The sequence below is a fragment of the Ostrinia furnacalis genome, unplaced genomic scaffold (genome assembly GCF_004193835.3).
Source record: "Ostrinia furnacalis isolate ACB-3 unplaced genomic scaffold, ASM419383v2 OfSCF3546, whole genome shotgun sequence".
Classification (NCBI taxonomy): domain Eukaryota; kingdom Metazoa; phylum Arthropoda; class Insecta; order Lepidoptera; family Crambidae; genus Ostrinia; species Ostrinia furnacalis.
In genome coordinates this window covers 528,104-542,381 of record NW_021133785.1, presented here as the reverse complement: position 1 = coordinate 542,381, position 14,278 = coordinate 528,104, and the positions used below count along the sequence as shown (strand labels likewise).

General features: G+C 35.0%; 2 protein-coding genes across 2 annotated transcripts in view; one reads left to right on the top strand and one right to left on the bottom strand.

The window, feature by feature from the left end:
* Nucleotides 1-2,134, top strand: part of LOC114357952 (synaptic vesicle glycoprotein 2C) — a 29,105-nt gene extending 26,971 nt beyond the window's left edge. The window contains exons 14-15 of the mRNA XM_028311782.1: nucleotides 184-327; nucleotides 1,848-2,134. Of these exons, the coding sequence (XP_028167583.1) occupies nucleotides 184-327; nucleotides 1,848-1,872 (169 nt within the window). The 3' untranslated portion in view covers nucleotides 1,873-2,134. The remainder of the gene's footprint in view (nucleotides 1-183; nucleotides 328-1,847) is intronic.
* Nucleotides 2,135-9,454: 7,320 nt separating this feature from the next.
* LOC114357950 (uncharacterized) lies at nucleotides 9,455-11,999 on the bottom strand. The gene is made up of 3 exons (XM_028311779.1): nucleotides 11,462-11,999; nucleotides 10,158-11,081; nucleotides 9,455-9,604 (listed from the first exon to the last, which is right to left on the bottom strand). The coding sequence occupies exons 1-3, from the start codon at nucleotides 11,878-11,880 to the stop codon at nucleotides 9,574-9,576; spliced, it is 1,374 nt and encodes a 457-aa protein (XP_028167580.1). The 5' UTR covers nucleotides 11,881-11,999; the 3' UTR covers nucleotides 9,455-9,573.
* Between the last annotated feature and the right edge of the window lie 2,279 nt (nucleotides 12,000-14,278).

The window sequence follows — 14,278 nt, the reverse complement described above, 5'->3', positions numbered from 1 at the left end:
TTCACTAGTGACGACGTTTGATGTAAACACACTCAGCCCTCAGATCTAAAGATATAATAGCCCCAAAGTTGCCGAGCCAAACTTGTGGAAATTCTTTGTCTAAAAGTGATGTCTTATTTTACTTTAGTTTTATTATTTTACTTTCTTTGTGTGCGTCAATAAGGTTGTGTATTTTTTTCAAAGGTGTACAGCGCACGGGCTGATTCTCTCCGCGGCGTATATGGGAGGAGCGGTGGTGCGAGGTGTAGGACCTTTTAGTTCGCCACTCACCTGCGCGCTGTGCGCAGTGCTGTGCGCCCTAGCCTGCGCGTGCGCCGCGAGGCCGGGGTAACTATCATTATGTATTCTAACCCCCTACTAATAAAAAGTTACACAGTTGTTGAACACTGTTTTAAAATGGCAATTCCATACTAAACGTCACTTTAAAACACTGTTCAACGAGCGTGTAACTACTATATATTGGACATTAAATAAAGCGCCATCTAGTTACTACCACAGAATAATAATAAGTACTACGTACAGAAGTTTTACTTCGCGAAGGTATTTAAAAAAATATATGCTCAATGTCATTCACAATATGATGTAATTTAGCCTGTCTCAAGAGTCAAGCACCATTTTGTTGACAAACGTCAGTGATCGGCACTGCGCCGAAGCTATAGGGCTGACTTCGGTAAAATGATGTGACGTGAGGTGCCAAACTGCGGAAAATGGCGGAGGAAATACATGATTTAGCATGAATATTTATCATGAATAATATTAACTACTTAAATAAGTAGTTAATAAGTAGAGGTAAATACCTCTCAGTGTCTTGAGGCAACTTAAAAAAGTACATTCTGTGTTTTTATTATTTAGGCAGTTAAATACTGCACAGTATTTAGTACACCATTTTCTTTATTTTCTTCCGTCATACACAAGAATACGCGTGAGTCAATGTTCGCTCGTATGTGAGGCCTTGTCGAATAGTATCCTGTAGGTGGGCCATCGTGTGTGTTTTGTTTTCGATGTAAACTCGCGGAGATGAACAGGCCTGTTACTACTAAGAAAAGTATGCGGGCCCTTCAAGGCTTGCGCCGCAAGACCGGAGTAAGGTTAACTTTTTTCGTATCATTTTGGGACACCCCGTATATTGACTAATTATAAATATACTTAGAAGACAAACAATAGATTGAATTTAAACTAGAAGACATTACCGTACTACCCATAAAGTTAAATTCCTTCTGGATAGAGCAACAACCACGAGCTGTCAAAAGAAACCGATTTTAGGATGTCACTGGATGTCATTTGTGTGTGAGTTTTCAGGATTATTTCACTGTTTTGAACAATATCAATCACTGAACCAGTCACCACGTTTCTGAAGCACCATTTCTCATAAATATCAACGATTTCACTCAAGTAAAATTTGAAAAAATCTGAGAGCTCAAAGCAAACGTGCCAATGAGTGCTAACGAACTGTCAATTAATGAGGGCTATCGTTTTAGCGCTCACCAGTTAGCGCCACTGTAGAGTAAGGTCCTGTCACTTGCTAGTAGCGAAGACAGTGGCACCAACTGGTGAGCGCTAAAGTGGTAGGAGGACTATCGCATTTGCACTCATCAAGATGGCGCCACTGTAGAGTAAGGTCCTGTCAATCGCCAGGGGTGCCAACTGTTAAGTATAAAAACGATAGCCGCCCTCATTGCTCTAAACGGTTCTGTTACGTCGAATCACACATCTCTTTTTATCACACAGTGTTGGTGCTAGTGCCATCTCGCTCGCTCAGTCCTTTGTTGCTCTATTTCGCTAGGTACGTTAACTTTATAAGACTACCTAAATCTAAACACATGCTTTTCATACCTATTTCTTTCCAGGTTCCTACACTCGGGTCGTGAGTAGTAATACTACAATATTATCGACTAGAATATGGACTTGCCAATCGACCGATACCAAAGCGTCTTGACTGATGATGATGATGATGATTTGTGAATGCCCTGTGACTGATTCACCCAGGGGTATTGAATAGTGGACCTTTGAAATTGAGGGTAGTTTTGGCATGAAATTAAGGGTAGATAGAGAAGTTAAAACATTCATGAATAATTTCAAAACTTCTCTTAAAAGATTCTCACACTAAGGCCCAGAATAGACGGTGAAACGCAACTGCAACTTTCTGATGATTCTGATGAATGAAACTGAAACTGAAAGTTTCAAACTGGTCGCGTCATGTGTGGTCTCTCAACGGACGCTATGGCAGAAACTTAGATGCAACTCAAAACTAACTAGCAGTTGCAGTTTCGTTGCAGTTGCGTTTCACCGTCTGTTCTGGGACTAATATAAACCTATTAATATCCAATGAACTGTAAAATTAAAATTGATAAATTCTCTGTTATAGAGTGGAGACTAAAGTAACTGATGATGATGATAAAAATAAATATAAGTGAAGTTATCACCAAGATCAATGACTCAACCATTCAATACCTTATCTGGAAATGGTTATTTAAAATTAACTAAAGTATAATACATAATCTGAAAATTTTAAAAACGTCATTGTAAACCACCAGCGTTTGCACGGAACACTTTTCAACTGACAGACGTCAAACCAACTTATAGATGACCCACGCTGAACTGTCCCACCAAACTCAATGACGGGGGCGCTAGTACCATCGTACAACTATATGGTACCAACATGGCAAAAATCGGAACCAGCGATCCGGTATTGACGGTGGCGCCCCGCTGTCAATGTCATTGATAGGACAGTTCAGTATTTTGGAACTATAAACGAAAATCAAACCTAAGAGAAAAACCTCTACCACGGAGGTTTAAATTGGCAGCTCTGTTATACCTAATGGCCTTTACAATATTACAAAAAGTTAGACTTGCATTCACGCAACTATTTTTTTTATTGGCAATCGCGATTCTATTCAACAAACCTAACAAAGTTTCAACCACACCAACGCGTGAAAATCGCCATCGCTGGCGCGATCAAAGCCCAATGACAGATCGCGCGACGGCCAATGACAGGTCGCGTGACCTAATGACAGTTCACGCGACCTGTCATTGGCCTATGATCGCGCCGGCGATGGCTAAAAAAACTACTTTTTCAAAGTTACTTCACCTAAGTTTTCTCAAGCTGATTTCGGATATTTTAGTAAATTTTAAATAACCAAGGTTTAACATATCAAACGACTGATTGAAAACTAACAATTACTAACAAAACGACGAGCAATAATCAAATTGTTTTGTAACAATAATTTTATTGTAACGACATTTTATTTAAATAAAAATACCTTTTATTATTTACATTAAAATTTACGTCGCTGTCGAAAAAACGGATTTATAATTACAAAATGACGTTAATTTTTAATTAATGTAATTTTTTTTCGAGTCAATATCAAATTGTATATATTGTGTATACATAAATGAAGTCGCATATTATAAAAACGCCATTAATTCATCTCATCTGTGTTCAAAATAAATGTATATTGAGAAAGAAATATAATTATGTATGTTTTTGTTTAAAATATAATAATGTTTTAAAGCAGTATTTAATTATGAACATAACAAATTAGTTTAATTGGTAATTTTGTAATTGGATAATAATTAAATTATCATTGTGTATATTTTTGTATTTCTCATATCTGGTGCAATATTTCTTTATATCGCCATTTTAATAATGAATTTATTATATTATTTAAAACTACGTCATATTAATACTCGGACTTGACTATATCCCATTCGGGTGTCATAACTACTAATCTGTAAGAAAATATGAGAAACCAAATCTCACATAAATAGTAAAAAACAGTTTATTTTACAAAATGTTTACATTCATTTTTGTATGCAAATGGTTGTTTACAAATTAAATAAAATAAAACACTGTATACAAATGAAATAATAAATACATTTTTGGTTTGGTTTCTCGTATTGTCCCAACTACATAGCTACGAACAACTAGTATTTCAATTTATGATAGCGTAAAATATCGTATAGTAATGAATGTACCTAAAGGCTGAACATATCTTAGAACGAACGCCAATGGTTGTATGTCTGTACGCACGCTGGCTATTGAAAACGTATTTATATGAGCAGCTACTTTCAATGTATAAGATTCTGTATACATTTCGTTAAAAAAAAGGGCAGGTAATGAATAATATTAATGTATTTTTATTACCCTCAACCATAGTTTAATATGTATTACGAAAAATTTCACGTTTAGTGTTCAACGTCTGTGTGCTTTTTAGTAGAAAAATATGTGAAATTTACTACTTGTACGTTTTCAGTAGCCAGCCAATCTTCGTACAGACTGTTATTTATAAATTTGATTAGTGACAAAATAAATGTTCTAATAGCACCATCTCTGAGGAGAGTGATTACGACTTTTTGCTATACAATTTGCGACTGTGCAGCTAACTATTGTGCCACCCATACAATCTTCTCTATGGAATGGACAATGTATATTGTATACACGTGACTTACTTGTATACATTTCGCAAATGTGTGGCGTTAAAGTCGTCAATCACTTATTTCACCTAATAACTGTGAATTTGTATAAAACCCAGTCTGCCCTGGAAATATTGTAAATAAATTATTTGTAAGTACATATTGTGAAATTCGATAAGAATGAAATTTCGTTTTAAAATTGTAAAGAATATAGTTTTACTGAAGTGATGTTAATTTTCGTCGTGTCCGCCTATTTCAAAAGATAATGTTATACATGTATACTTTCCGCGTTTTATTATTAAAATTAAACATTATATTGTTGTTTATATACAAATATATTTTTAAAAATCCCTACAAAATTTCCAGGTCAGGCTCGATTTATTGAAATAAACATAAATTTAATTATTAGCTTTAAAATAAATGTAGTGAAGCCATATCCCTAAGTGATATTATCATAGACTGCTTTTATTTCCTAGTTCAACTGAAAAAGACATTATTATTATTTTGTATACATCACAACGTTGCCATCGCTCGGTTGTATATACTAAGTATACCATGCCATATTTTAGTTTTATTATTTTTATTCGGGAACAATTATTCGATTCGTTTACGTATATTATTGTTTAGTACGCTATTTAGAGTTAGTTATTATTCATTAATGTTTGATATGAAATTATGAAGTGTACTTCATCCGTGTACGAATAAAACACATTATGTGTTTTATGTATAGTCGAAAGTGCGTATTATAAGAAATTAAAATTCAACTTATAACCGATTCTTGATCCATGTTTGGTTTTCGTAAATGTAGATACAAAATTAAAATCCCATAGGTAGGTAATAGTAAGTTTGACAGCATGCAGTTTTTATATCTTTATAGAATTAAAACAATTGATATGGAACATCGAAGACTTGAAATAGCAGTGATTAATCCATTTTTTGCACTTCTATTATTATTTGCAAATATAATACAAATGGGATGTTTCCTATGTAAAAAAGCAAGTTTGAATTATGCTCCTTTTCACCATCAATACCTAATTTTTAAGTGACCCCTATGATAACTCGTAATATGAATTTTGTTTTAATAGGGGCGACTTAAAAATAGGGATTGATGGTGAAAACGGGCATTAGTCCGTCAGTTCACTTATCAAAAAATGCTCGTCTTGAAACATATTTTTCACATTTTCAAACTAATGAAAATTGAAAGAGATAAAGCGCGCCAAAGCTAAAAAAAGAGGAATGTGACGTCAAGGAGTGCTTAAAAGTGTAGCAATTTGTGACGTCAATCCGAACTTTAACGCACCATAACTTCGTAAATACTTCTTGAATTAATATAGTCTTGATTGTTTCAAAATCTGAAAGAAGTCCAAAAAACTAAGGTTCAATTCAAAACCCGTGCGAAAGGAAAGTTTGTAAATCTACATTTTTCATTATAATCATAGTGATAAAATAGCTGTAGTCTTTTTCTAATGATGTTAAACGAAATGTAAAAATCTAAAATACCCAGTTACTGTATCTCTTTAAATATAAAACGAATGATCACACACTTTGTTAATGATAAAATAGACGATTTGTTACAACAATAGATAGTAAATAAACTAATTATTTATTATCCTTTCTCACTATGCCAGGAAACTTCAAAATTAACTAAGATTTTCTGCCAAAAATTTTAAGCCTTCTAATTTTTTACCGATTTCAAAAAAGGAGGAAGTTCTCAATTCGACTGTTTTAACTCAGCAATGTCTTTGCAAAATAAATCCCATGTATATGTGTTAAAGATCATTCTGCTTTAGACAGTAAAATACTACAAAAAATTATCAATACAAAATCACCTCTCAACCGTCTACGTAAGATTCATTTTGCTATATCCATGCCTTTTAGTTCTTTGATGCCATCATACTGTTAAATTAGGTAAATAAAACTAAATATATTTTATTATATTTTTTGGAAGTCCTATTGTATACTCCAGCATAGCCATTTATCCCTAGTCACGCTTATGTAACAATAAATTAATCACATATTGTAAAGTCAACCAATTTGATCGCAAATCAAATATTATACGGGACTATTCCCACCTCTCGTTCCCACCGCTGCAACTCCTGTGTAGCCAGGATCTACAGCTTGACCGCCAATAAAAACCCAACCAGTGAAAGTTAAGTTTATCCCGGGGGAAAATTAAACTGTCATTGGACCTGCAACGAAATTAATCAGAAAAATATTTTATAGAAAAACTTGAAGTGTTTATGAAATTAGTCATTAAATCAAGCCCGTAAGGTTCAAATTAAAGTGGCCCCATAAAGAAAATAATGTTCTAATAATAAATAAGACAAATTGGTTGACTTATCTACACCTAACTAACAGTTTTTTACATAGTCAATCTACTTTTGAGTAGTCTGAAATGTTATGTTAACATATTATAATGATTTGTCTTTTCAATTTCTATAAAATTAATTATTAATAATTATTATTAATTATTTTCAATTTCTGTTTTAAAATAAAGTTTAAAGCATAAACTCTTCTTCGTAAAGCGTTAATAGTCCTCCGTAAGCGTCAATACCTTTCAATGTTGATTATAAGAAAAAAATAATAGATAACAATCTTATTAAACGACCTTATGCTTACGGTAGCCTCTTAACGCCTACAATTTGTACCTATACGTATTTTTTTGGATTCAATCAAACTTCAAAATGTAATTTTATTACTTTAGTATTAAAGTTGATTTTAGTGTTCAAATATAAGTTTGATGATTTTCTTGCAACTGCGTTTTTAAGGTATAGACTGAAAAATTGTAAGTCGCTGATCGTGTAAATATAGTAAGTTTAAATAATACATATGTTGACATTTACAATACTGGTGTGTTTCATTTTTACAAGAAATACCTACCTCAACTCATCATAGACTAAGAGCTAGTAAATGCCAGACCTACGTCATTTTATTAAAGCTGAAAGTTTGTCAGTGTATGCTCCCAATATAGGATAGAATGTTTGGTGGATCATTTGGGTCATCATGGCTTTGGCAGCTACCCTAAAAAACTGTCTGGCAAGGAGTTGAAACTGTCAAAATTGTCTGGCTGATGAGGAACTTCTAATTATTGCCCTAATATTTTAAATTAGCGTCAATTGGTCAACACTAAAACGGTAGCCCACGCCCACAAAATGTCACATAGTGGACATCTTTATAATCACAGCATTGAAACTATTTTGGAATGTAGATGGACAATTTTATTTTGATACTCTCTTCCTTGAGTAATAATTAAAACACATTAATATTATCATAATTTTTATTTGACATAAAACAACTACTAAAATAGGTTTATAATATTATAAGAAAAGTCAGGTATTAGTATAATAATTAGAGAATACAGACCAAATTTTCGTGTAAGTCCAGACACGTTTTAACTTTTTGAAGTTTAATTAATAAATAAGTCTTAACACTATTACACTTACCCTGGGTTGCACCATCTTACAAATGTCAAAAGTCTGTCAAACTACATACAAAAACACCGGTTATAGTTACGGTTAAAGTTAAGGTGATGCAACTCCGCCTTACTATAGTATTTTTTTCAAGTCAGTATACATTTCAGCAGTAAACTAATAAGATCTCAGTACTTGCCGATATGTTAATAGTGGTATAGAGTATAAAAGTTATACAGGGTGTCCCAAAAAGTAGTGTCAAGCCGAAGCCCTGAGGTAGAGCATCACTAGGGCTACGCAAATACCTACAAATATAATTATTATAAATGCGAAAGTAACTGTCTGTCATGCATAAACAACTGAACGAATTTTGATGAAATTTGGCATAGAGATAGTTTGAGTCCCGGGAAAGGACATAGGATAGTTTTTATCCCGTTTTTGAAACAGGGACGCACGCGATAATTTTTCTGACAGAACTTTTCACGCGGGCAAAAGCTAGTGCCCAATAAAGAATCAAAATGTTTAACTGCTGTGGATTACATGTGAATATGTACGAACAGTAAACTGGCTTACATTTTAGTCAATACAAAATACAAACAATACAATCTTACATTTACAAACTTAATTTTTTCTCAATACAAAAACTTACTTAGGACTCAAAATAAATTTTCATAAACACCTTAGGTGGGAATAATTTTTTTGAGCTTGAGATCAAACTGATAGAAAGAGATGCATCTCTTAAATGCAGAAATCTTAATATCTCTAAACAATAAAATATCACATCCACTTATTTTAAACAGTCATATTACAACTTCGTTGGACATTTTGTCCCTGTTTTTAGGTAAGACTAGATTGATTAATACTCTTATAATAATCGTTAAAATGTATCTATCCACTAACACATACTTATTCGAACTACGTACGATTCCATAGCGCAGTGTTTTTCGACCGGGGGTCGTGAAGCCTCTATAGCGGGGAGAGAGAGGTAAAAACTACCTCATTAAAAAATAATCTATACTAATATTATAAATTCGAAAGTAACTCTGTCTGTCTGTCTTGCTTTCACGCCTAAACCACTGAACCGATTTTGATGACAATTGGCATAGAGATAGTTTGAGTCCCGGGAAAGGACATAGGATAGTTTTTATCCCGGTTTTTGAAACAGGGACGCGCGCGATAAAGTTTTTCTGTGACAGACAAAATTCCACGCGGGCGAAGCCGCGGGCGGCGGAAAGCTAGTAAAGTTATAAAGATAGATTTATCCGAAATCTAATTATCCAAATGCATAAATGTTGTATGAATGAGGGTTTTCGCGAATGAAAAATCCGCCAGATGGCAATACGTAGACGCGAGGTCCAAATGCTGCATGATTGGTTATTTTTGACATGACATTGACAGATATGTCAAAATCCACCAATCACGCAGCAGTCAGACCCCACATCCACGTCCCGCCATGGATCTTTCATTCGCGAAAACCCTCATTGAAGTATTCAGTCCCTACAACATCTTTGTAACATTATAAAATGCAGGAAAAAAAGCGTAATTTTTCTTACTAAGGGGATCGTCTCATGAAAAAGGTTGAAAAACACTGCCATAATGTAAGCTTTATATGCTGTACTGTAGAGATAGTAACTTAAGACCGAACTACATAATTAGTTACCAATAATGATCATTATTAATCTTCATTTTCAGCATTGAGCGATTTCTTTGAACGGTTGAAGCAAGCGAATTGTTACGTTTCTTTACTTGCTTACTCTGTCTTGTGTGTAACTTTGTATATCCTGAAAAAAATAGGGTTAATAAGTTAATTTTTCGCCAATTCAAATCAGTAATATTATTTATCAGTTTCAAAGTAACAAAACGGACAAAGATTTGTTCGTTTTGTTACTTTGTATGTTCGAACACTCAGGTATCAACCCGGAAAGGGATCGTAACCGTATCAACTCGAAACTCCATACTGCAACGCACACTTATCCGCACCGTAACGTAAACGGCTCGCCTCGCGGATAACGGCGCGCGAAAGGCGATACGGTGTTTCCGAGTTGCTAAGTCTGCTATGAACTTTATTCTCTCAAAGTATTAGTATCAAATAACTAATTTAATGCCAGTTGCGTAAGGCCCAGAACACACGTTGAAACGCAACTGCAACTTCTAGTTACTTTTGAGTTGCATCTAAGTTTCTGCCATAGCGTCCGTTGAGAGACCACACATGACGCGACCAGTTTGACCAGTTCAAATAGGTTTCGTTGCAGTTGCGTTTCACCGTGTGTTCTCGGCCTAAATCTTTAATTGAGAATCATAGCATTAAAGAAGTAATAATAAAAATCTACTCACATTAAACCTCCGTTCAAATCCCGTTTATAACCCAAATTCCAGTCCCCGCTTTTCCAAATGTCACTAAACTCCTCATTCGTGACTTTATTTGAGCTCTTAGCCATGAAGAAGTCATTTAGAAACTCATTCATCACTTCATACTCTTCCGTGTCAAACTGTCCCAAGAATTTGAATTCGATAAATGCTTCACCGTTGAGGAATTCAGCGAAACACTTATTTAAGTTATGCCTCAAAAAGTCCTTTCTCGTTTTAATTACATATTTCTCTTCAACTTTCTTTAATTTATTATTGTTATCCACATCTAGTTTGGTTTCATTTGATTTCTTAACATTGATATTTTGTGCAGCGGTTTGAACTTTGTATTTTTTATCTTCAATACGAAAGATAGCTTTTAATTCATCATGAGATTCTGGTTTCGTCATTTCGACATCTTCATCGCTCGATTTGAAATAATCTTCGAGCATATCCTCATCATAGTCGCTCATTGGTTGATCCATGTCACTATTCTGTTTTATTTCGTCTGCTTTACTTTGTTTTGCATCAAATTTGTCTATATTCTGTTTTATTTTGTTTGATTCACTTTCTTTAGCGTCAGATTTTTGTATGTCAGTAATTTTACGGGCGACATAATTATCAAATTCATCCTTTACAAACTTGTACTCGTCAATGTTTATTTCTACTTCAACTTTATCAGCATTAACTTTCTGGGCTCTTTTTAAAGCTTTTCTCAGCTGTTTTGCTTTTTTCCGCTGTTTCGCATCTATCAATCGCTGTTTACGTGCTAGGCCTATCTGTTTATACTTTTTCGCTTGGCTTACGTTCTGGTCTTCTTCTAGTTTAACGTAATCAGTTTTTCGGTCGTTCAACATGTAATGTGTTACGAGATACATTGACTTTGGCGCTTCTTTGAATAGACATAGGCGCCTGGAAAACGAATTTAAACATTAATATATGCTCGGAGTTTCTTTACGAGATCGAATCAGAAATGAGGAGATCCGTAAACGAACTAAATTCGCTGACGTAGCCCGACGGATTAGCAATCTAGTGGCAATGGGCAGGGCACATAGTACGTAGAACTGACGGCCGATGGGGCACCAAGGTTCTGGAGTGGAGGCCATGTAAAAGCTACCGGAGAGCTCAGCGTAGGATGTCCATCCACAAGGTGGACCAACCTCATAAAGCTGGCAGGAAGGCGCTGGATACAGGCCGCTACCAACCGGTCAATTTGGAAATTATTGGGGGTGGCCTATATTCAGCAGTGGACGTCCTGTGGCTGAAATGATGACAATAAAGGATGAACTTACCGCTTTGGCATCACTCCCTCGCTTTGCGTCTGCAGCATGTATCTGTTCTTCCTAGCTACATTGCTCAACAGGGCCTGATCTAAGCCCCTAGTGTGCTTGTTCTCAGGCGCCTCCGCATTCCTTATCTTTTCAACTATATCGTGTATGGTCTTCCTCTGCCCGCTATGCAATTGGTCATCAAAAAGGATCCCTATCTCTCGCTCGTTAGTCACAAATTCCAGTATACACAGCAAGACGTTGTTTTTGAAGAGGTTCTTCCTACGTGCCTTTTCTAGACGCGTTTGTTGTTTTCGAGATTTTTTCTGTTCTTTCGTCTCTTCTGGTTTCTTGAGCATTCTACGTTTGATGTTAGCTTTTATGATATTCAAGCATGGATTGCTAGACTCAGTCTTTTTAAAGCGCTTGGCTGGATTAGGCATCTGAATAGGGGTAGGTTTAGGTGGCTGTTCGGTAGGTCTGCGTCCTAGGCCCTTTGTCGTTTTGACCTGAAAATCAGGAATGTTATTGAAATTCTGAATCTGAAGTTCAAATCGCGTAACTACTGAGTTTTATGAAGGTTCTGAATTCTCTGGCAGGTCATAGTAAAAGTCCAGTAGCCTTATTCACGTAACAAAACTTCAATGACAACAAATCGCTGAGTTGCGATCCTATCGATTAACCGTTCTATCGAAAATGACCCTTGTGAATACGGATTTAGAACTGTTTTTCAATGGGATGACTTCTGAACGTCCAGCGAGATCTTAACTGTCAAAATACGTGAATTAGGCCACAGGTTGAATTAGGCCACCTTATTCTTTGGAAATATGTAGGTACAGTGGGCCAGTTCCAGCTACCCATTTCCGTTTTTCTCTCGCTCTTATCAAATGTTGACTCTTTGCGATAGAGCGAGACGAAATGACCAGATATGGTTAGCTGGAACTGTGGCCGTAAGCCGTTCGCTGACGCCCAATGCTTACAAAAGTGGAGAAAAGAGGAGAGAAGAATTTGGCCTATCTACAAGTTACATTACAACGCATAAAATGTTAAAGGAAGATCGTTGATTCGTCATACGCATAAAGTGAAAAATCCATGATAACTGGCCGTCAGAAAAGGGACAGGTCTTGTCCTGCAGGGGCAAAACACATCTTAACATCCAAGTAAAGGAATGTAGTACAGCCAGCGTCAAAAAGTTCGTGACACCCAATCACCCAAAGCATCCAAAAAGTTCGCAACACGTCTTTGTTCCAATTGGCGTAAGGTTGTGTTGTCTTTTTGGCCACTTTGGGTGTCACGAACTACACTCAACATCAAATAAATCGCACCTCCCGCAACAAGCACTTTCAAACGTATACATCCCCACTCCCCACCAATATTGGCACCATTTAAAAGCCTAGTTCTAAGCTTCATTTCATTAAAGGAAAGGTTTTTACCCCAAAAATGTGTCTTTAGAAGGATCCAGAGTCACTTCTTCAAAAAATAGGCTATTACGCTTGAGCCAACTTTTATGGCTATAAAACTGTTAAGTTGGGATTAATCGGTATCCATCTGTTAAAGAGGACACGTGTGAATCCGTGTGATCATTATGCATTTTGGTTTTATAACCATAAAATTTGGTCTAATTGATCCCACAGATGAGCCCAAAGTGAGGTCTCTTTTCAAGTCACATTTATGGTATATGATAATCATTTATTAAGAAAATAAATGTGTTTTTCTTTAAGGATATTTATTGGGCTTTCAAATAACACCAATATTGTTGGGGCACCATGATTGTGTCAGAAGAAAATCTTTAAAGTTCGCGTCGCGGAAGGTGCGGTTTATTTGATGTTGAGTGTATTTGACGCTGACTGTATGTACTATCGGGGACTCGAACGCCTTGACACCTTAAGGGCCTAAGGGGCCGTTCAAGTATTACGTAAGCAGATTTCTTACCATTTTTTACCCCCCCGCCCCCGTTGTCATCAAAAGTAAGCAAAGCACTTACCTCCTCCCCCTATGCTTACGTAAACATTTTTAGTTATAAATGTTTTTTAGTGTGAGTCACGTTAAAGTGTACATATAAAAATAGATGAAACTAGACCTATTTTTATCGACAAAAAAGAGGTCAATTTGATTTTTTTTTTTAATTTTTTATATAATTTATTTTCTTCCAATTACTTATTGTAAAGAAAACGTAATTACTTTTAAACTAAGCGGTATATCCTGATAAAGTAAAAACAGTAATAAATAATAATGCTAAATAACAGGCGATACTAAAAAAATACATAAAATACACAAAAAGGCCAACAAATAATAAAAAATGATACTTTTTGATAAAAAAACTGCTTTTAAATTCGCGTTTTTTTGTTTATTTAATAAATTTCTCCAAAAAATGCCCCTATAACCGGTGGGTTTTATTACTTTGTATTATTCTCTATCGTATTACCTTCGTAAAACCAAAAATCGCATGTCTCTATCCCTATCACAACGTTTGCAATGATGAAATAACTGGGTATTTCTTATGAAATCTCAAAATTTGAGATTTTTTTTAAATTTCTTTTTTTTTACATAAACTTAGATATTTTTTGCAGAGATCAGAAAAGTTACTTTTAAAGATCTGTCCAGGGGTATTGGTCTTCCATATTTTTTTATATTACCTATAAAAAATGAGGTTTAAAAAAATTAATAAATGAGGGAATGATTAACAGAGTGAGGGAATGATTTATTATTATATTATAGTAAAAAACAACATGTACAAATGGCATATTGGCATGCTTTAAGTTTTGACAAGTATTTCGGGTATTCACTAGTCTAAGTTTTTACTTGAACTTTCGCTTTTTCCTTTAAATATTTTAATCTTTC